This window comes from Macrobrachium rosenbergii, chromosome 59, assembly GCF_040412425.1.
Source record: "Macrobrachium rosenbergii isolate ZJJX-2024 chromosome 59, ASM4041242v1, whole genome shotgun sequence".
Taxonomy (NCBI): Eukaryota; Metazoa; Arthropoda; class Malacostraca; order Decapoda; family Palaemonidae; genus Macrobrachium; species Macrobrachium rosenbergii.
Window position 1 is genome coordinate 8,594,728 of NC_089799.1, and position 23,857 is coordinate 8,618,584.

Genomic DNA, 23,857 nt, shown 5'->3' on the forward strand with positions numbered 1-23,857 from the left:
ATTTGACCTAAATTAATTTTGAGTTTTTCCATGTACAGTACTTTCTCTCAGCACCATCATCTTTGCTGGGTAAGTGTAAGTCATTTTTTTACCACTGGTACGTTAACTTTAATGTTGCAGATTAAAAAAAAAAAAAAACATGACCGGCTGGGTCATCTCTTGAAAAGTCAATCTGAGGCTCCACCTGACACCTCAGGTTTCTGCTATCTCTGAAGCTCCAAGATGTTCCATATACAATCAAGGACTACTGAGAAAGAGGATTCATCCTCTTGATTTGCAATTGCCACTGCATCGAAACATTGATCATGTCAAATTTTCATGTTAGTGACAATGACAATTATGGCATTGACTGACAACATCAACTTGACTTTGTAGCTATTACCATTCCAAAATCTTGTCACTTGAATAAATAGCCTTGATTTGCAAGGATTTTATGATAGTTTTTATATTTGTATCAAGGGTCATTTCAGAAGTCCTTGAGTTGGAAAAGTACAGAAATGAGATTATTTGCAGCAGTAAAACAAATTTCACCTTAAAATAAGTCTTACCCTACCAATTTCTAAATTCATATTCTTCCATCTCTATTTCTGGTATTAAATGTGTTATTTCTTTAGTACCATAAACAACAATTTCAACTTAACTTAGGGAGTCATTTTTGCTGGTTTATAGCAAAAGTCATTACTAGGAACTAATTTATATGAAAAGACATATTTACTGAGCCTGAACTTTTTGATATACTTCCAACCATGAAAAAGTTTTGCATTTTGTACTTATTTTTTATAATTTCCCTGTGGCAAAGTAACACGCTTTTGGCCCAAACAGTTTTGAGCTCTGCAAAGTTGTCTAGAGTTTGATCATTCAGAAGCAAAGAAAACAGGTCATCCCATGACCCCTGTCACTCACCTGAGTTAGAAGCTGACTGATTCTTGTACCAGCGTTCCATGCTGCTAACCTGAGAGGGAATTTCATCATATTACCAGGTGGCATCAGAAATACAATAATATTACGTTCTGTATTTTTAAGTAAAAATAAAATTAATTAATATACAGTAAAAATGTCTCACCATGACACAATAGTTTTACCTGTTTTGCAGGGAATAATTGTCGTTCAGCCACTTGGAAACATTGCATCGAAGTGTCAACAATTCCAAAACTATTTTAGCATTAAAATTTGAAATTTGCAAGTCTTATGTCCTACAGAAACCAATTAAAATAAGAAATCTGATGAAAATGTTTGTACATTATAGTTTTCTGAAAACTGGTTTTACAGAACCTAGACAGTTAACTCTAGTAGGACTGGACAATGGTACCTAAACTAACCTCTAATGGTTTACAAACTGTAAATGTATTAAATTCAATACGTTTTCCCCTGAACATAAAATATCAGCATAAGCACAACTATCCTAACTATGCTTTTTTTATACAAACAAGAATATACACAAGCCAAACACATTACGTAAAAGCAGCATGTTTGGCTTTTTGCCAGGAGAAAAAACACAACCTAGAAACAGCTTCTTAAAAAAAATACCCAAATTCAAACTAAACTACCAGGTGGAATACAATAGAATATAGAATTTAGGCCAAAGGCCAAGCACTGGGACTAATGAGGCCACTCAGCACTAAAACAGAAACTGACAGTAAAAAGGTTTGAAAGGTGTAATAGGAAGAAAACCGCGCAGTCACACTATGAATAATAAATTTTAGGAGAAGGTGGAAAGTAAGATGGAATAAAGACAAAATGAATGGAGGTGCAGTAAAAGGAAGGAAAGGGGTTGCAGCTAGGTCTGAAGGGACGCTGCAAAGAACCCCAAGCAGTGCCTACAGCTACCAGATGAAGTACCAGTAACTAACCTGTATTTCAAAGGCATCTCCAGTGGGTGGTTTGATTTTAACGTTAAATCCATACTCCTGTGGCAACAGGCCGTCTTTATCCTTGTCTTCATCTTTATCACTTTTATCCTTGTCTTCTTCCTTGTCCTTCGCATCCTTGCTCCTTCCTCCTCCTCCTCCCTCCTCTTGTGACTCTGTTTCGGCTTTCTCGTGACCTTCACTTGCACTATCTCCATTGCATTCTGCTGAGTGAAGAAAGAAAAATAGTACTGAAATGCTAATTCAGGATTGGCACCGTGACGACGATTCCGCTATAGACCTTAATTCTAATGAAAAATATTTAAGACAATAGTTATAACTGATGGATTTTTATGTCATTAATGTATTTAATATAAATTACATATATGGTAGAGTTAATGGAAATTCTGATTCATAAAAAAAAATTATTAAAACAGTATTCAGGCATATATAGTTATCAAACGGAGAGATTTCAAACCCAAGAATCCTTCAGTCACTGTGTGTGTGTGTGTGTGTGTGTGTGTGAGTGAGAGACACACACACACACAGAGAGAGAGAGAGAGAGAGAGAGAGAAATGCATGTCTGCACAGTTGAAAAATCGATGTGAAGGCAGACAATATGTCACTTGCTATATTCATTTTTTACCTGCTGGAGTGAGAACAAACGTCTCGCAGAGAAATTGCACAGCATCAGCTGCTTCCTACACCTAAAAGCAAGATGATGTGCAACAGCACATCATCTTGCACCCATAATCACACTGTTCCAGTTACCTCTATTTTATATGCACGCTTGCATTTTCTTGCATTATGTATACACACAAAACAGCTTAGCTGAACTTTCTGAACTAAGTCAGTTTAATCACTCTCATTTGCAAGCAACTAAATAAAAACTCGTACCACACAGAAAATGCGACACAAATGCATTGCTTTTCAAACAATTCCACAGCTGAAGGAATTGGCAAAGTCTTTGTAGATATTACGTAATGCCAACTTATACCCACTTGTTGCTCAAGGGTCCAAATTTTGTGTACTGTCTATAAAAAATAAAAAAGCAGCCTCTTGAATATAACCAAGCATCGTTGCACGTGAGAGTATCTTCCATAAAATCACGTACTCCAGAAAGGGAAATGAAGCATATTTCTATTATTTATCAGGTTGGACTCTTTAGACTAAAGCATGAGAAAGAGACAGCAGGAGTAAATCAACGAATCACTCTCAGTCAACACCGCTTCGAGTGACCTTGAATCCTGTTTAAAACTCTCTCTCTCTCTCTCTCTCTCTCTCTCTCTCTCTCTTCTCTCTCTCTCTCTCTCTCTCTCTGTGTGTGTTCTGAATTATCGTTGAGCCACTTCAAAACCAAAGTGCATTTTTAAAGGAAAACTGAATGATAAAGTCTCATGTTTACAGCAAAGTATGAGAAAAGAGATTAAGGTAGTAAATAAGGTAGTAAATAAAACGAACTGCATTCAATATTGCTGTGAGTTGACCTTGAATCCTTTTAAGGTACTTATTTCATCCTTGTAGGACCTACACTAATAGTGCAACACTCCACTCGAAACATTTTTTATTTTATAATTACACTAGGACATATTGTGTGTATCCTCTTGCCATTATACGTATACGTTTACTTTGCCTCAAAACCAGCAAAGGTTGTTAAAATATAAGGCGTTAGTCCTAATTCCACGTGAAAAAATATTGTACTCAACAACGCAGCAATTGTGATGAAAACCTATATTGATGAAGCAGTCCACGTATCATACTAACCCCATTCGAACTTCTCATGCACATCTATTAATGATGGTCTACCTTTGTACCTAATTAAGACTGAAATGCCTTTAACCCTTAAAAGTTACGACAAGGGATGCATGACTAAGAGATTAATGGGCAGGGACAAACTAACGAAGGCAAAAAAACTAGTCTCACGCTCCAGTATTCTTCCTAACTCGAACGACTCCGTTTTATACATCTTTTTAAATCATTTGGAATACCGTCAATTCATCACTGAGTGTCAACTGTCCTTAATTTGCTGTTAAAACCATAACTCACAAGTGCCTAAAGCGCAATTTTTCCTAAAAACAAAAACTTACAAGAAGAAAGGCTAGACCCAACCACAGACTCAACACCGACAAAATTACGCAACTCCGTCTCGTTTAATGGCTTATTCAGTTACGTAAGACTATATTTTTAGTTTTTACGACCTGACAAGTCATTTGACCTTGCAATATACCGTAGCGCAGACGAGAACATCAAAATGATATTGAATTACTGGCATAATATTCCGTGATAAAAATATACCATCTCAGGAAAAGAATCTGTCAACTATTTCGCTTTCGATTTGTAGATAAAAACTCACGAATGCTCACGCGCGTGAGCAACCTCTACAACCTTACAAGGGAACGTTATAGGAAAAATTACACACGATTTGAGGTAAATGCCGGTGTAAAATATTTGCATATTTGTACATAATGTAAACTTCGACTGCCTCCTCAGAAACATATCAGAGAGAGAGAGAGAGAGAGAGAGAGAGAGAGAGAGAGTATAACCTTTAGCAATGGAATCAAGGTTAAGGTAAGTATATCTAAGAGAAGATACGGCCTATCAGGGGATTTTATTCCTTTCACTCTTCATAAAAATCTCGGTGCCCATAAATCGGAAAACTTAAAACTGAAACGCCGGCAACCATCACCAATAGACCGGTATTAAAGAGCTACACCCCATCTTTAAACCCAGAAACGTGCAGACTATGCATGCAACCCCATTTCACACGAGGCGAGACTGCTTTAAGTTCTTGAAATTACTGTGCTTCTGAAGCCCAGAGAGATGAATTGGGTACCTGCAATCAGTTGACTGTGGTGAGTCGCAACCGACGTCGATAAAGAATCACGAGACTAATTACTTCATCCCAAAATGCTTTATGAAAACCGCAAAACTAACATCTAGGGATATAATCCAACGAGAGAGAGAGAGAGAGAGAGAGAGAGAGAGAGAGAGAGAGAGAGAGAGAGAGAGAGAGATATATCATCATTCCTCCGAGGTCTAAGTTGAACGAGGCTCCTTGGCACAGTGCCATCTTTCGGGGTCAGCGGGGACGCGATGCATTTAGCACTTTCATCCTACTATCTGCAACATGTCCTAACAGCTGCTGCAAACCAAATAACAGCGGAAAACAAATTAAAAGACGTGTGCAAAGAATGTAAACACCGAACAAACAAATAAGCAGCTTATTGTACACAAAACGATAAGCTTGTAAAACATTTTCCGATGAACATTTATCAAGTCGATAGGCAATACAATTTGCATGTTGGTCTACTTTTGTTTTATCTAGCCTCACGAAGCAATTCCCTATTTACTTGTCCCCATCGTAATACTCTTCTTACTACAGCACATCTTTAAGACGAGGAAGAAATTCTGCATGAGTAGGCTACTGCAACATAGGTACGATGTAACAGTAAATACAGAATTTTTTACTAAATAAATCCCCACGGGAAACGGTCACGCCCATCCTTACTGAGCGTCTTTGGCTACTATTACGGCAAGAATCGATTATAAAATATATTCTGACATACATTGTTTTAAAAAACCGTTTACAGAATCATGCCACCACGAGCTTAGCCTACATAGGCCTACTTGAAAGAGCAATGGACACTTGGACATTAATGAACCCACGACGCAACCAAGATACTAGAAAAATACACAGCGCCCCTGACTAGGCCCAATCAATAAGTCTGCTCTATAAAGCACACCTATTCTAAAAAAAAGTTATGATGACAAGAGCAAATCCAAGGGAATATAATCTGTAACCAACAAACAACAGGGGTATGATGTATGGACCACTGGGGGTCCAGACAGGTGGGCTTCCTAAAAAAAAAAAAGGAGTCGATAATGACGACTGATATGAATAAGGGTTACATTATAAGCTGATACTAATTAGCTCTTGAAAAAGGTTACCGGTTTTGATACTGGAGATGACACACACACTACCATCGCTTGTACATACATACATACATATACTAATATAACATAAATACTGTAGATATAGCCTATATAATGTGTGTGTGTGTGTGTGTGTGTGTGTGTGTGTGTGTGTGTGTGTGTGTGTGTGTGTGTGTGTGTGTGTGTGTGTGTGTGTGTGGCTGGCCTATGATGTTCTTCCATCATGACACTTTCCCATCGCTTCCCTGCATGACACGGGTAAGTGTTTTGCTTTAAATCTCTAATATCAATTCTTGTTTCTCTGTAAACTAATGTTCCTAATCTATTCATTTAATTTTATCTCCACTTCTTAACATATACTACGATGGACTACAAGTTTGTTTGTTAACCCAATGTTTTTCTCAGAAGTGATTATAAAGTCTACTTTCGTCACTTTATCAGCACCATAAAACGCAACACAGTATATTCTACGTCTCATTCAGAAAATCGCTCAAAATTGCTTGTCACTATTCTAGAGCTCTAGTTTTTTTCCCCCTTAACTATCTGCTCAGTAAGAGTACCTTTTCTCAGTACATGTGTGTTCCAAAGTTTCGGCAATGAAGAGATCCCATTGCTGAGTGACCTCAAGAATGTGCAAAAACTAACCTCTTGTTAGAACTTTTGACAGTATCCGACATCAAACAGCAATTAGAGACAATTATTATTAGACAATACTGGGTGCTACTATGGTAGGAGGTCTACCCGTGTTTCTACATCGTTTCGTCGTGTTTATTGCTTGCTCCTAGGGGATCAAATGTCCTTAAGTGCATTTGATCACATTTGATCCCCGAGAGGCTAGTACTAAACATGGCGAAACACATTTGATGCCCTAGGTAGACCGCCTACTATAGTAGCACCCAATACTGCACAGAGATGCTATTGGATATAAGGACTTCAGTACCTAAATAAATTGAATTTACCTTATTATTAGGCATTCGCTCACGAGTTTCAAGTCACTTTACTGGAATGACCTACTCAGCCATCACAACTGGCATAGACCTATACGCTCTAAAGCAAAGCCTCTTAATCCATCACAACATCAGTCTTATCTACTTCGAGTCTGTCTCGTCAATCTTAAATTAGGCCTACCCGGTACTCCTAATCTGTGTTCTTCATTCTTCAAAGGTTCCAGTCCCAACTCAACTCATCTCGAGCCAAGAATAACAGCATTCGAGGTGCATTTCCCTCCTTCATCAATTTCCTCATCTGCAGCCTTCCTCTTGTGCTCATGCATAACTTCAGGTGTAATGGGAAGAGTGTCCTTCACGTTCTCTGGACACGATGACCACATTTTTTTGGTTTAAATCTCTTCTTAAAACCGTCTGTTTATGTTCGGGTATAATTTTCACCCAATGGATCAATTCGAACCAGAATCTATAGGCCTAAAATTTTATATTGTTTTTATTTATAGTTATATCGATTTTATTTACATATTTTAAGATCTAGATAGTTTTGCCAGATTTAGTAAACTTATGGCTTTCCCTGTTGTAAATAGCTTAATATATGCTTTTAAAATTGAAATTCTTCAAGTGACCTTAAATTCCAGTAACTCCTTTCGGGTCTAGATTATTACCAAGGTTTAACGATTTTCAATATAGGCCTAAATGGGCTATTCAGGGCTTAATACCTGAAAAGTATAAAAATGGCAAGTGCAAAAATAGTGAAAAGTGGAAAAACTATTATTAATCTTCGCTCAATAAATCAAAACCATTTTTCACTCCATTCCACAATGACTTTACAATCAGTGACAAATGATTGTCCCATATTTCTATTACCTGCAAAAACAAGAACGTCAAGAACGTTCTGAGACCACAAATCTCAGCCTCGGCTGAGCAATCCCTCTTCCCTAAATGTCACAATCGTATCTCTACCTAAATTTAATGACCTGTTCTAACTGTGGCTTCCCATTGTCTCCTACTTAAAAATAAATAAATCTTTCACCGCCCTCCTGAATGGACAATGCATTTTATTTATGATGATGGGTGCCCAGCCAAAGATGATGATGTGACAATATTTATACGCTAATAAAAGATAAATTCTATCAGTAATTGTCTAAAAATACACTGCAACAAACGCAAGTATTACGACAACAGAAGCTATCATTCAATCGTTTACACAAAAACTCCAGGTTTAGTTTTCACGTTTTCATTTCATCCAAATTTAGTCCTAAGACAAACCAAGATCCCGTAAAATTCTGATGAGACATAAATTATCATAATCTTGCCAGCCCGTATTGTCACCATGACGTGTCAATTTTGTGTAAAACCTTTTAAAAGTCATTACGGCTAAAAGTTTCTTGTTTACAGGTTGGTCTGACAGTTTGCGAACTTTGATCTCCCTCTCACAATGGGTGATGGATCTCGACTTAGACTGCCGAATTCAGACGATTAGATAGTGACTATCTTGTTGAGACGTACCAGTGACACAAACACACACAAGCAGAGAGAGAGAGAGAGAGAGAGAGAGAGAGAGAGAGAGAGAGAGAGAGAGAGAGAGAGAGAGAGCCTACAAGCTTCGTACGGACCACAAGGGAGTTATGACATCTGAAGTGCAAGCGAAAATAATATTTTTAGACAAACTCCACAGCAGGAACGGCTGACTGCTCATTGGGAATGTATGGAGGGGGAAGCAGGATGAGGGTAGTAGAAAAAGGGATGAAAAGGGGGGGGGGGACCACGTGTTTTACATAAGTGGTTAAAGAGGGGATAAAACAACCATTATTCAAGTTTCATATATGATGATAATTTACTAACATTATAAGACACTTTTGCAGGAAGCAGCCAGGAGAGAGATGGGCACCTACCTTGTAGACCAATATGACATGATAAAAATAAAGACAGGAGCCAAAGATTTGGACAAGATCTGTATCCCCCGTGCCTAAAATAGTTGTAGTTGTTAAGAGAGAAGTTTCTGAGAGAGAAACAGCTCTCCCAAGAGGCGATGGACACAGATTACAAAAATATTAAAGATGAATTTCAACGCTTTTGTTTACGATGCAAAGATTACTTTCAAGACACAGGCGAAACATAACAGTATTCACCTGTCTTTGAAATATGGTAATACTACCATCATAATTTACAGATTTATCTATCTTCGAAGCCAGGGACCAAAACCACAGAATAGGAAAGAAAATAAAATTAAATTGCTTGTCAGCACATACGACAAGTGATGAAGCAGAATATGCAAGCACTGATGGCAAGAACGAGAGAGAGAGAGAGAGAGAGAGAGAGAGAGAGAGAGAGAGAGAGAGAGAGAAGAGAGAGAGAGAATTTCTGTAACCGTTAGACTGTTTTAAAATCTATCTAGTATAATGAATTTTAATAAATAAACCGATATAACTACTTTGTGTTGTAGGCGACAGCGCTGTTGGAATTTCCCATCACGAAAGCATCCATTTCCTGAACTATTTGATGTTCATGAACAGCTGGGAAAAGGAGCCTTGGAGTCGGAGGTACAGTAATACCAAATATTCTCAAATATTTAAGATCACGAAAAACAGTTTTAAGGGAATTTGTGTTTAGGTATATTCATGAGTCACTAGCAACAAAACAAAGGTCCATATGTTGAAGTTAAGAGAGGACTCAAAATGTGACCAATGTGGGGAAACAGAGTATAAAATGCATATTTTTAACTTCTGTAGAGAAAAGAAAAATATAGTAAGTTGGTTTAATTCCATTTAAGGAAATGCTGTAAACTAAATAATTATATATAGTTTATTAAAACTATTATTCTATGATATTGTAGGGAAATCAAACGTTGATAAAAACACAGCCATTTTATTGATCACCAGCTATTTGTACTGTCTGTGGATGTGTTGCAAACACAACAATAGCTGCCAAAATATAATTGATTTTTTGAAAAATAAACTAGAATCACAAAGGATGTATATTAAATGTAGATATACAAGCAATATTTCCAAGTATGTAGCCAAAGAATCTTTAAATTATAAGTTTTGATTTTGATTTGCATTATTTTGTAGCAAAATGTTGTCTAAGTTTATATTTATATTTTTGTATTACGAGAATTACTCAATGTAAATTATTGAAATGTAATTGTATTTTTATAATAAAAAAAATAAATAAATAAATAATGGCTCGCGGTATAGAAACGACAAGAGTAAGGTTAGGCCTAGTCAATTAAGTCTTGGCTTAACTTTATTCTCCGCTAATAATAGCACCTGCTGGCCCTTTCTAATCTGTGCAGTCTAATCTGTTTAAGGAACATAAAACCTGAAAAAACACATTTCATGGAAAACTAATGAGAAGATCTATCTCTCCATGACGTTATTCCGATTAGACCAACAGCAGGAGACAATTTTTTTTTTTGTCAAGTCTATCGTACAAAAAAAAAAAAAAAAATAATAATAATAAACGGAGTGACCAGAGTTTAGTGCTAAGCAAAACCTTTCAAAGTGCTTTAAGATAAATCCTTTCAGGTGAGGCGTAGGATATTAAGGAAATCTACAAGTCTGCGCTTTGGAAATGAGGAAGGTGGCCATCCTAGACCTACTTGACACAAACAGGAAGTAAAGTTTACTGATATTAGTGTCCGAACCCTAAACTTATTGTTGATGCCAAGAACAATGACACATCCCAAAGGTACCCAGGAGGATCCCTGAGAAATGAAGGCCAAATATACAACTGATAGACGACAGACTAAACCTCTATTAGAATACAGGCGTAAAGGAACTGTGTAGTGGACCTCAGAGTAAAATATAACAAATACTGTGTTCATCTTCCCATGAATATGGAAGAACCCTTTTAGCCTGTCACTGATAACTAACATTTTTATACAAAAGATAACTTTAATCATTTTCATTCTCTCCGGTAAATAGCGATAATAAAAGGTAATGAAGAATTTTTTTTTTAAGTTTAGAGAAAGCAAGAGATACGCTAATAAGCAAAACGTACTTAAACTAGGCCAATACCAAATGCTCTTGAAAACCAAAAGTGACCTGTCACTCTCGAGTGGTGAAGCCACACAGAAAATAAATGACATCTATGGGGAAATAAAGTCGAAATGGAAATTAGACCGCAGTTGTAAACGCGTTGTGACGTCACTACTTTCGTGACGTCAATAAGGTTCTGGCTTAAGCCACCCGTCATTTCAGAGGTCGCTACCGAACAAGACCATTCCCAGTAAAATCTACTTGTGTGTTCTCGTGTAAAAAAATGGGCGTTTTACGTTAGCAACATAAAAGAATAACAATAGAGAAACAATACAAGATGACGTCACTTAAAAAGGTACCCAGTGCAATTACATAATCAATACGTTGAACTCATCGTCTTGGCGCTAAATCTTCCTACGGATGTTACATATTTCCCTTTCTAAGCTCTCTTAATGCTGAGCTTCTGACTTTGTGGACTGCCACAATAATAGCGTTAAACAGGGACTATTATTGACCACTATATTGTATCTTCGTAAAGGCGCTGTCCAGTATAAAATCTCAATTCAGAGGTTTGACATATATGCAACTGATCATACCAAATCCTATGAACTCGGTACACTAGATAAAAAAATCAAGAGGCCTAAGCCCGAGAAGAATGGAGATAACTGGTTAAAAAAAAAATCATTAGCCCTCACGGTGAGGTTAACCTAATAGTAGGAACAATAGGCCTAGCTGCGTGAAAAGGAGTGTCTTCAATATGGCTTCAAAAGTAGATAAAAAAAACTGTTCGCATACAACTGCAGACAATGCCTTGCAGAAGTCAATAACCTTGTGCCTCAGACTTGTAAGGTGGATGGCGCCTTCTGTTACAAAACGCTTGCAGGCATGCATGTCAAACGACTATATGGAACACCCTAAAAAGAAGTGCTGAATATTTCTTACGATACTACACAGCGCAAAATGATAAATCTAATGGTTACAATTAACTTTTTAAGTGGTCTTTTTTTATATTCACTAAGCTTGCAGTGCATAACGCCATGAGGTTTCTGAATAAAGTGCGACATACTAAGCTTATAGTATTACTACTAAGACTAACTGGGAAGTTCTGTAGTTACACAGCCAAGCGACCAAAACAGTTTACTTGAAAAAAACTATAAACTTGGACTGTTTTATGACGAAGCTGCAATATAAAATAATATTTTTGATGATGTATTCAAACAGTTAATAAAAAATGACTCACATTTACCCTTTCAATGGATTTCTTAGACATGCAATCAGCTAATTAATGAAGATTTTACACCTGCGTACATTAGGCTGAAGGTCTGATGAGTCACAAATATTATGTGGATTGAATTGAACTGAATACAAAACTTGGGCCAAAGGCCAAGCACTGGGACCTAGGCGCTCATTCTGCGCTGAAACGGAAATTGAGAATCAGAAGGTTTGAAAGGTGTAACAGGAGGAAAACCTCGCAGCTGCACTATGAATCAACTGTTAGAAGAGGGTGGAAAGTAAGATGGAAGAAAGAGAATATGAAAGGACGTACACGAAAAGGAACGAGAGGGGGTGGCAGCTAGGGGCCGAAGGCACGTTGCAAAGAACCTTAAGTAATGCCTACAGAGGTGCACTGACGGCACTACCCCCTACGGGAATCTGCTGTGTGGAGCATGATCATCTGGAATAAACTGAGAGAGTGAGTTTCAAGTGCTTTTGAGAGAGAGAGAGAGAGAGAGAGAGAGAGAGAGAGAGAGAGAGAGAGAGAGAGAGAGAGTTACTATATAGGCAACAATGGCGACTCAGGATGAACTGGCAAAATCTAAGGGGGGCAGAGTACCTTAATTCCTCATGCTGGTGCAAACAAGACATTTCCGTTTCCTAAGAATTTGCTCCGCATACAGACTATATATACCAACAAACGTACAAACATACAACTCAGTGTACACATAAACAGACACGATATAAGAAGTGAGTTTTAAGGCAGAATTTATGCAGCAATGGTTGTTAAGACTGGCTTACACATTCATTACAAACACTATTTTTTTTATTAGTAATATGCCTCCGCTCAAACACCTTTTATTAAGACAACATAAATATTACTTTAAAATCCGCTGAAACTTGTGCTGGTAGCAGAAAAAAAGACCAATGAATTCAAGTAATCATGTGCATCAACAATGACGGCCTCCTCTCTCTCTCTCAAAACAGCCTAATCTAAAGATGAGCTGTTGACTAGTTTATACTGGTTATCGCAACCGAAACTTGTTCCCATACTCAGCTGTCCGAGTGACTGCTTTCGATGGTTGCCTGTATGCCTAAGCCATCAAATAAGCCGATACACTCACAAACATTTAAAAATAAATATTAATAAATATCTTTTACAAAAAGGAAAGAATATTCTATAGGGTCGCAGTTCAAGACAAAAATAACCACGAATAAGGGGAGACATTGCAAACATACAGCATGCCCAGCAACAAGAATTATTTTTATATGCGCTTCCCAGAAGACATTACTTCACATATCTCCAGAAGGAAAGTGACAATTTCTACATCCACACATTTTTCGAAATTATGTTAAAAGAGGAACTATAAAACACCTGTTTTTAATGACACCTCAGAGATAATAATGTATATATTTCTCATATTGTTCACTATTTCTGAGTCGAGAAGAAAATAACTCATAAAAAGCTAGCGCAGATTAAAGTAGGCCTAGTGTTCCATATAAATTTGAAAAGAAACAAACCACATATTTGCCGATATGGATGTGTACGCAGCATACTATAAAACATGTTGAGAGAGAGAGAGAGAGAGAGAGAGAGAGAGAGAGAGAGAGAGCACTAACACTCGGGGTCATGTAGTTACCTCAGGTACGGAAAGCAAGCACACCAAGATCTGATACCTTCCTTATCTCGGTCCGAAGAGGAACCACGTGGTACTAAGGCATGGGGTCTTACGTTGAGAGAGAGAGAGAGAGAGAGAGAGAGAGAGAGAGAGAGAGAGAGAGAGAGAGAGAGAGAGAACCACTCAAATGCTACCCACGAGGAACGAAAACAGATTCGTCACATCTGTGCGCCACTCGAAAACACCAGGTCCCCTTCGTCGGTTTATAACATTTCCGCTAAGATTCGTGTTGCGGGCCAAGGTATAAAGAATTACTTGCCGACATTCCTAGGACAGATAAATAATATTTTTTACTCTCTTTCTCTCTCAAGAGAACCGTAAACTTAAAATAAAACGTTTAGGCCTAATGCCAATCTAACCAAAGAAGAATTCAAACGCGTGTATAGGAAGAGAATACAGCTCATAGACCAAAGACTGAAGCCGTCATGCGATCAGCATATTAACACGTAAGAGAGAGAGAGAGAGAGAGAGAGAGAGAGAGAGAGAGTCTACACTTCTCAAGAGCCCCTACAACATGGGATGGCTTTCGGAATCGATAATGTTAGGCTTACCGTCCCCTAACCCCCTGGCACTCTAAACGAGGTGGTCGGTCGGTATCCGTGAAAGATAATTCTGAGATGGTAGCCTTCTCCTCGAATTCGTTGTCAACCACGAGTTTTTTTTATAAATGATTCTTATCACACAGAAAAAGTTATATAACAAATTACCTACTTTGTCTAAAAAAATACTTTCTACCCGGGACGCAACTCCATCTGATAAGACACTTTTTTCTTTACAAAATCACTTACAAAAACCGGCAAAGACAGTTTTTAAATACCTACAAAAATGTATCCGATAAAGCGTTATCACATAAATTACTTATAAAAACACAAAAACAAAGCCTTTTCAAATCAGTAGCACATGGGAGTGAGATTGCTTATAAAAAACAAAAGTTTTTACCCAATCAGTAGCACATAGAAGTATGAAAAGTTTTTTCCCAATCATTAGCAACTGGGGAGTGTGATTACAAAGAAAAACACGAAACAAAGCTAATTTTTTCCTCTCCATTCAACAGCACACGAGGGTGTGCTGTGTAGTCAGTTATAAGACTTCAACAGATCGGCCACCGTAGAATTCATTAGTCTTCTGCTCATACCGCCAGCCAGCCATCCACCTAACCGGCGAGTGAGACTGAGATTACGTTGACCGCAAACAGGTAAGGGTGGTCCCAGAGTCCTCTTCTCCTGCTGTGTCTACCTCCCATACAACTCAGCCATTATTGAATATACTGTACTGCACACAATACTCAGATACAGAAAGACGAAAGAAAAACCTGACATTTTAAATATAAATGTCAAATACCACACAAAGGTGCAGATATAAACACCCACATGACTAATCTTAGACCTAATAAAAAAACTGGAAAGTTTTGTACAGGAATCGACAGCATTCGATACCTTTGCAGTGGCCACCACTATGCACGAGGGCCTTGCTTCAAGGTCACCAGATTAACGACGCAACAGAATTCTCTCATAGGACTCGGCTGAACTCGTTTCCTGCTTATAATACTTCGAAAAATCTTGACAATTTTGTTGTCAACTGATGACTTAAACAACTCATCAATCAGTGCATAAATACATGTGCGACTTTTCCTTTTATGTGCCTGGTTAAAGAATGAATGCAATGAATTCCAAAAAACGACGTAAATAAATAATTCACTCACTATATATATATATATATATATATATATATATATACATGAAAAATCAATGTCACAAAATGACGACATCTAAACACGACACCCAGGTTTCTCTGTAACGATTCCGATATTGACGTCTATAACCATATAACAATCAACAGTATATCCAACGTTTGTACGTCATCCTACACATACAAAGATCCAGTATGTTATCAACTTTTCCAAGCGTATTTTACTATAAAATGGCAGGGGAATTATTAATGTATGTAACCAAATATATTCCTATACATTTTTTATGTGTACCTGCCATGTAGTTTTTCCTCACAAATTTCGCTTGATTTGCAGCTAAACTGATGTTTTGACAAGTAAACGCACATGCCTATTCAAATAATGCAGTACTGTTACATTTATGAATATATAAAAAAATAAAATGGTCAATAAGTAAAATTTATCCAGTCTATTCAACTCGCTTCTTCACCCGCCACCACCCTATCTCTCTCTCTCTCTCTCTCTCTCTCTCTCTCTCTCTCTCTCTCTCTCTCTCTCTCTCTCTCTTCAATTACTCCACAACTGAGCAGTACTGGTCTGCATTCTCCCAAAATCCGGCCAGAACAAGCAACATAAGCAAGCAACAGTTGCAAATTACCCATCTAGACCGCAGCTCTCAACCACCAGTCTCAGAAGAAGAAGAAAAGGGATGGGAATGACTGGCACTTAGAAAATAACATTGATCAACGAGCGAACGGCGCGGCGTGTAGGAGGCATGCTGCCGAATCCAAATCACTCCAGTCAACCAGACATAAAAAGCTGTCTGTGCCATCTACGTCCATCCACTCGCAATGGAGTATTGTATACCGGTCCGTCTCCGAGAGGCTCAGAGTAAGACTTACCACTACTCTGCAGCTTCATTTATATATGCTTTAAATACTTTGATAATTATCTGTCCCCAATACTCTGCAGCTTCATTTATATATTGCTTTAAATACATTGATAATTATCTGTCCCTTTGATAAAGCGGTGTCGGCTTGGTAATCTCCCTTAGGCCTACTTTCACCATTGCCTTCCTCTTTTTCCATGAATTAATTTAACCCGGTTTTTATTACAAGGTTGTAAGTAACAAAAAAATGGGAGTTTTTTTTACGACATATTCATAGTGACCGAGCTTGATCGAGCACCAACGACCGTCTTGTAAAAGATTAGACGAATAAAATTGCAAGCCGGCAGCCTGGCAGTTTCCACCTGACGCTGGATCGCTTCCATGGGCCATAGATCTTACCTAATAGCATAGGTAAGACGTAAAACAATTACTCAGTGTCGAACTGAAACGTTTCTACTCTATAAACGTTTCTTTGAGATAGGAATATATAATGAGTAGTAGTCTGAATCGGTTCCCGGCATTTGTACAGATCCACACTCTCTTGTCTGTCTAGTTACGTAACCTGCATCCACTTCACAAGCCAGCTACAAATGTACGGGCCGGTCTGGGCCAAGCGTCTCGTCGTTACATTACCGAGGCAGCAACTTACGCACCTGCTTATATAAACAAATAATCGAGAGTAGTCGCAGTAGTAGCACGTGCTTTTATGACCATTCTGACAACTTAACGACCGCCCCCCACCCCGCCTTCCCTTTTTTATAATCAACAGACTGATCCCAAAATATTCTACCCACTCGAATACCTTAGGGCAATTTTCAAAGTCGCCAAACGCTGGCATGACGCCAGTTCTCGTGTATGCCCTGCTATACCCAAAAGGATTCCAAAATAAATCGACTTCCTGCTCTTGCAAACGAATACCGAGCAAAATAAAAGGCTATAAATACCCTTATAACAGGAAATGAGTTAATACTATGAGAGCCAACATAATCAAACCTATTGTTGGCAACTTGGCACGTCTGTTAACTAATCGTTGCCTATTCAGCCTTGCCTGGGTTCAGACTATAAGCTGCCAATGAGGATAATAAATCGGATTATTAATTTATTGCATCATGGGTGTCCCATTAAAATTTTTCATTGCGGCTTGTTAAAACATCAAAAAATAGGAACAATGGTCCTTCAAATATTAATGAGTGATGTTCGAACGAACAATGGTCCTTCAAATATTAATGAGTGATGTTCGAACGAAAAACCAATGAAATTAAAAGAACCGTTATCCGACCTTTAAAAAATTACTGATTAGGCCTAGAGGGAGAAAAACAAATGTCTACTGTCATCCTGAGAACATGTAGACTATGACTAATAGACAAAGACAAAGACGATACATAAGGAAATATATAGCCCACAAACTTTACACGGAAATATAATTAATGAAAGTGTTAATCTGTCTTATTACAAAAAAAGTCTGAGCATGACATAAATAACAATTAGATACGCTGATTTACAAACCCAAGTTCCCCTTCACATCTTGCATCAGCCAGCCCAAGGATGCCATGTTCTAGAACGACTCTTGGCAACTTAATCAATGAATAACATAAAAGAGCCACCCATAGGCCGCTGCTGCTTCGGCCAGGAGAATTTGAAACGCATCCAATATTCGACGCTTTTAACTACATAGCTGCAATAAAGGTAAACACTGTAACTCCTATACAGTGAATCAAATTTTTCTCGTTAATACTTGTTTATAAAATGCCCTTGGAGTTTTAGTGACAGAAAAAAGCACGAGACAGACAAGGTCAAGCAATCTCCATAAACTGGTAACTAACTGAATTTGCCATTTAGCAGAAACACAACAGAGCAAAATTTTTACTCGAAGTTCCAAGCCTAACCAAGTGACCAAAATTACAAATCCTATGTTACAGAAGAGGCTGTCTCTCCCGAGGAACAAGTATATAAACGTTTCTTTTATCCGTATACATAACTCACTTTCGCTGTCAGCCTATAATAATTCACGGTAGAAATATAGTTGTCAGCCTATATTTTTCACGATAAAAAACAGTCCCACAAACTTAAATCGGTTTAATCAACCGTAGCTAAGAACATGACTTGAGGTTTTGTTACACTGAATTGAATTGAACATAGAATTTAGGCCAAAGGCCAAGAACTGGCACCGATGAGGTCAACTGCCATACTTAACCGTTGTTTGATTACAAGCCGTAATCTGAAAACCATTCTCGTGCCAAAAATTGATAAATTACTAATAACAAAAGGAACATGTATCGTTAAATCTGTCAATACGTCTGCTATACGCATTCGGGTCGTTTAGACCGTAAGTCATTTAGGCCGTAAGCACGTTTACGTGCAAAATGGGCGCCGTGTTTAGTACCAGCCCCTTGGGGATGTACGTAAAACATGAAATAATAATGGTTAATACCATAAACATAACGTCTTACATTGTTTTGCATGTTACGGCCTAAAGTGACTTACGGCCGAAACGACCAGGACCGTGCTATACTACTTGCAGAGAAAACAAGTGTAGTACTGTATATATCAAATTCCTTGTATACAAACTTCAAATGAACTGGAATGAACAAAGACTATGCGAAGGTCACAAGGTATGACACGTTTTCCCTGCCAATATATTAAGCATCTAATGTTGGTATAACACGAACAGTGGATGATTTCACAAACGGAGATACTTTTTTTTTTACCACTTTTATTTCGAAGTGCACATGACGTCAATTGCAATAGTACCAACATTCTCTGAAGGAATGTAGGAAGTTTTCAACGTTCTTGCTAATAAACTAACAATTAAGAAACGGAGATGTATCAGGAACAAAGGTTTCTTAAATACATTCGTCGGATTTTCATTAAAATAAATCACCTAATAATAGGCCAAGGGCATGACCTAATAGGTGGTTGAAGCTCGGTAACAAGGTAGCTGAGGAAATCCACCCACGTGCTTAGTTGGGTGGTGTCACCTTTTATTCCTTCGTCAACAGGGCAACTGAAGAGCTGTAAAGTTTTTTTTTTTTTTTTTTAAATAAAACTTGAGGTATGCCTGGAGAACATGACTGGTGTTGATGTGCTTGCTGAAAATGTTTCCTGTTCACGTAAGTGGGCGGGGAAAGGGTGACTCCAGTAACCCCTTGTAAACCTGGCATGGGTAAAATTTAGGATGGCAGGGCCTGGTTCCAGACCTCGCCCTAAGTTTCTCCTTGTAAGAAGGGAGGGCCAACTTGGAAGATAAACATATCTCTAAAACCCAGCTATCTATGTTTATATTTTCAAAAGTACAACAGAGTCAGTTTAATATGAGTTGAGCTACATTCGTTATGATGATTTCGTACGAAAACAAAACTTTACCTTGCCTGGCGTTCACAAGGGTAGTTGCTCGAGGACCTTAGTTGTCTTTAGTTTTCATTTATATGAAAATCACTTGCTATAAAAGCAAGGTAGCGCAACATGCAGATGATGTCATTCTAACTGCTGTTATTTCCCCCAAAACAAAACAAAAATTAAGTTCCTGCTACCCTAACTAAAGAGTTGTCATCTTGGCCGAATATCTGACAATCCTTGGTGTAAACCTTCGAATTTAAAATGAAATTCTTACAACACTTCTAAGAAAACTGCCTAAGTGGCAATTCTTGTCTAGCATAAGTAATTATGATCTCAACCACTGCCACACTAGAATCCTGTTCGGCAATCTGCCACAAGCTTCAACAGGAAAGTTTCACTGGCAATCACAGTGCGTGCAACTCGCTTTGCAATGCATGTACTACTTGATGATGCAACTTATGCGAATTTCACGTTGTCATAATGCCCAGCGTTTCAAAGGCATCCATCAGTTTTATTGTTTAACAAGTTGAGGAATGGTCTTCCTGCCATTAGTCCTAACTGAACGGGAGAAAAAAATATGAGAGGCAACTCCTGACCCTCGAAACGTTGCGTAGCGTACCATCTAGAAATTAGGCCTAAGATATCTTAATTTCGTATAGTCTGCTTAAATGCAGTCAGTGGTTATGGCTTTTAACTCATTTAAATAATACTCTGTGGAACTCAAGTCCTTTCAATCTTGTTCTATGTGCCATGCAGTAGAAATATACAGTATTTGATGCTTATAGTTCACAGCGTATGGCTGTTACTTTGACACTGATCATTGAGGAGAAAAGCCAGATTCCTTTACCATATAGATACAGGGCATAGTTTGCCGTCTACAAAAAAAAAAAAAAAAAAAAACTTCCAACATTCCACATAAGATCCAATCACGTAAAACCAGCATTAGGATAAAAGGCGCTACCACATAAAAAGCTAAAACTTCATGCAGCAAAACAAGCAAAAGTGCATACTCCATGATAACCTACCATGGAATTACTCGGTTTATTGCTGTTTATGAAGACAATGCGAATGGATATGGCTAACTGGGTTCTTTTACTTCACAGTTCTGCGGGAATTTTTGGCATAAACGATAATATATATATATATATATATATATATATATATATATATATATATATATATATATAATGATAAACAGATAATCCTGTTCATAGAAAAATTTTAAAAACGCAAAGAACGACTCCAGCCTTTTCGTAAACTACACTGAAGCAAATAACGTAATATTGGTACATAATATTCGAGTGAAAAAAAATTGTCGTACAGAATACCCAAGATTTTTTTTTAAAGGTCGGTAAAAACGACGCATCAACATTAAAAAAAAAAAAAACATTCAAGAAAAACAAATAATCCGTCTCTTATGTTTTTGTTAAAATAATTATGCCAAAAACACAAATAAACAAGGAGGGTAAGAAAACGGTGACTGAATCCAGTTCTGAGAAAATGTCACTGGCACTAAAAGAAATTGTCACTCAAATGAAAGAGTATAAGCAGCAAGCCACATTGTGAACGATGCTTACGACATGTTTTTACCATCTGTGAAGCTGTTTTACATGACAAGTTTTAGAAATTAAGGTAGTAATCCTGCGAAAAGCCCTATATTATAATCAACGACACACAACTTGAAATTGGACGAAAACTATGTTAAAACTCGTTATCAAACGGCAAAAATTGTAAAACTTATTTAACTACGCTACAGTTGCTTGACAGTTTAAGCATCAACCACTGTAAGTGTCAACTTTGTCAAGGAAATATCTACACGAGAGAGAGAGAGAGAGAGAGAGAGAGAGAGAGAGAGAGAGAGAGAGAGAGTCGACTTCAAAAGCTCAATTCGGCAACAATGAATAACGTCAAAAAATACAATCTGCATCGCAAGGTTTGCTGAATGACATTCAAGAATCAAACGGTTAAACAATTTCCTTAAAAAACTGAGGTTTTACGTCAAGGAAATTCCACTTCAAACAATCCTCGAGGTACAAGCCTAAACTAGATTAGTCTAGAGCTAACTTTTGGCATATAACGAAGAGATACAGGGATACACTGCAAACACCTAACACTATTTACTATCAAATCAATAATGCACACCATTTATACGTAACACGGCAAATGACGAAGTTAAGTCTGGTGCTTGTGTCGGCTTTAAAGCCCGTCCATGTTGGTCGCTGGCCAGCTAAACAGGTGTAGAAATACCCCTAGTAACAGGCTGCCCGTCTAATAAACCCAATCGAGTGAGTGAGTGCGAGAGAGAGAGAGAGAGACTCAAAGTCCCGGAGGGCAACAAAATAGCCAACGACTCCTCATCAGCTGATCTCCCCTTCATTCAGGAGAAACGATCTTACGTAAACATGACGGGGGGGGGGGCATTAATCGAAATTCGGCAATAACATCCCACACCTTTTAAGAGATCACCCACATCCAAACGATTAATGAAATCTGTAAAATAAAAGACTTAAAAAGATTTTAACACAGAGGAAGCAGCAACTACACAAGCAACCTTGAATACAGCTGAGAGGTATTTCGTCATCTATAGCGTCGTCGGCTGCGCCGGCTTTCGTCTGCTGCAAACCACGGCGGGGTGTGCAATCCCGATTTAAAGCTACTCTCCCACTTACCATCTGTCTTCTCTTCGGCGTTCACTTCCTCTTTCAACTTGGTTTCCACTACAGTTTCTTTAGTGACCGTAGTTGTGTCTTTTTCTTTCCCAGGCCCGGTTTCAATATCCGTTTCCCGGGCCATCATCCGTTCAATGCACACTCACGTGGACGACTGGTGGTGGTGTTGTCTGGGCCCGTAACACCGACGGAATGCTGAGGAGAACGGGAACCGACACGCTCTAGGATTAAGTTTCGTAATAACGTTTTTTGACGACCAAATAATTTTCTGCCCATCATTTGTATTATTCCGTGCTATGAGAAAATTGTTTTTACATTTATATAGGAAAGTGAACCACAGACGATCTCGAAGTGACAATTCTTTGCGTAAGTCAAGTGGCTTGTTACGCATTCCTCCTTCGCAGCTCCTTGTGAGCTAGTGTCGTCTGCACTGAACATATGAGTTGAAATGGCGCCAATCTGCTATCTTTTAAAAAAGTAATTTAGAATAATTGAAGAAATACATTACAATAATTACCTGAATATCAATGAAATAATCGCAGTGGACTCCAGAATAAACAAAGAATATTTGCTATTAAAGAGGGAACAAGTTTCATATGGGGAAAATACTAATAGACGAAATTTCATTGTCATTTGCTAGGACCACTGATTTTTTTTCTTTTACAAAACCTCTGTCTCTGAATATTACAGTTACAGTTTCTAATGAAAAGTAACCAGCAGATTCTATGTATGTATATAATATATATATATATATATATATATATATATATATATATATATATATATATATATATATATATATATATATATATATATATAATCAGATTTATATTTATAAATACAAATATTTATAAATACAAACCAGAGATTATCGATGAAAAAAAAAGTCAATTCCACTTTCAGCTGCTGAAGCATGGATGAGTCCTTAATGCAAAAAGCTTCCACATCATTTGCTCAGAAGGATCATCAGTAGCAAGTCGGGATCTACACTCCTTGTGCCAGTCACCTCTATCTTGCGTACATACTCGCATCTATTGGATCCTATGGCCCTTCATTTCCAATACTCTTCCACACTCTCTAAACAGCATTTTCCAGGTATTCATTTCCTGCCTAACTCATCTGAATTATTAATTCTTTCCAAAACCTGTTGTCCAACATATTTTCCAAATGACCAAAGCAGTTTCAAAGCACTCTAGTCCATCATTGCATTAAAGCTAACCTAATTTTACCTCTACTGCATGTCTCCACAGTTGTCACTGCTTTCATCATATGTCCCATGTATTTTACAAATAATTCTTATCAACATTTTCTGCCTTTCTTTTGCAATCACTCACCGTCAATATCCAAACTTCTATTGGGGAAACACATTTGAAGTTGTTTCCTAATTTTTCGCACATGTCCTGCTACCTTCCATGGTCCACTGTGTAATACCCCTTACCATCATCTGTTATACATTTTCCCAAATTAGACACAACTGCTTTCATTTGCCGCAGGTCCACATTAGCAATGCTTCCTCTTTATGGTTTCCATTTATCCTCTAATTAACATCTTGAGGATTTCCTCTTTCAGTCTATCATTGGCTTCTGCAATTTCTCTTCACTATCCCAATCTTGTAAAAATAGTTAGGCTACATTATCCATATCTTGGAACTTGTGCAACTACATCCTCCCCATTAACAATTCTATTAATAAAGTAG

The 23,857-nt window shown here is 37.8% G+C and overlaps 1 protein-coding gene across 1 annotated transcript in view; it reads right to left on the minus strand.

Annotated features, from left to right (window-relative positions):
• Nucleotides 1-22,351, minus strand: part of clu (clustered mitochondria protein homolog) — a 40,880-nt gene extending 18,529 nt beyond the window's left edge. Inside the window, 3 exon segments of the mRNA XM_067102141.1 lie at nt 806-952; nt 1,851-2,074; nt 22,162-22,351. Of these exon segments, the coding sequence (XP_066958242.1) occupies nt 806-952; nt 1,851-2,074; nt 22,162-22,288 (498 nt within the window). The 5' untranslated portion in view covers nt 22,289-22,351.
• Nucleotides 22,352-23,857: the final 1,506 nt, after the last annotated feature.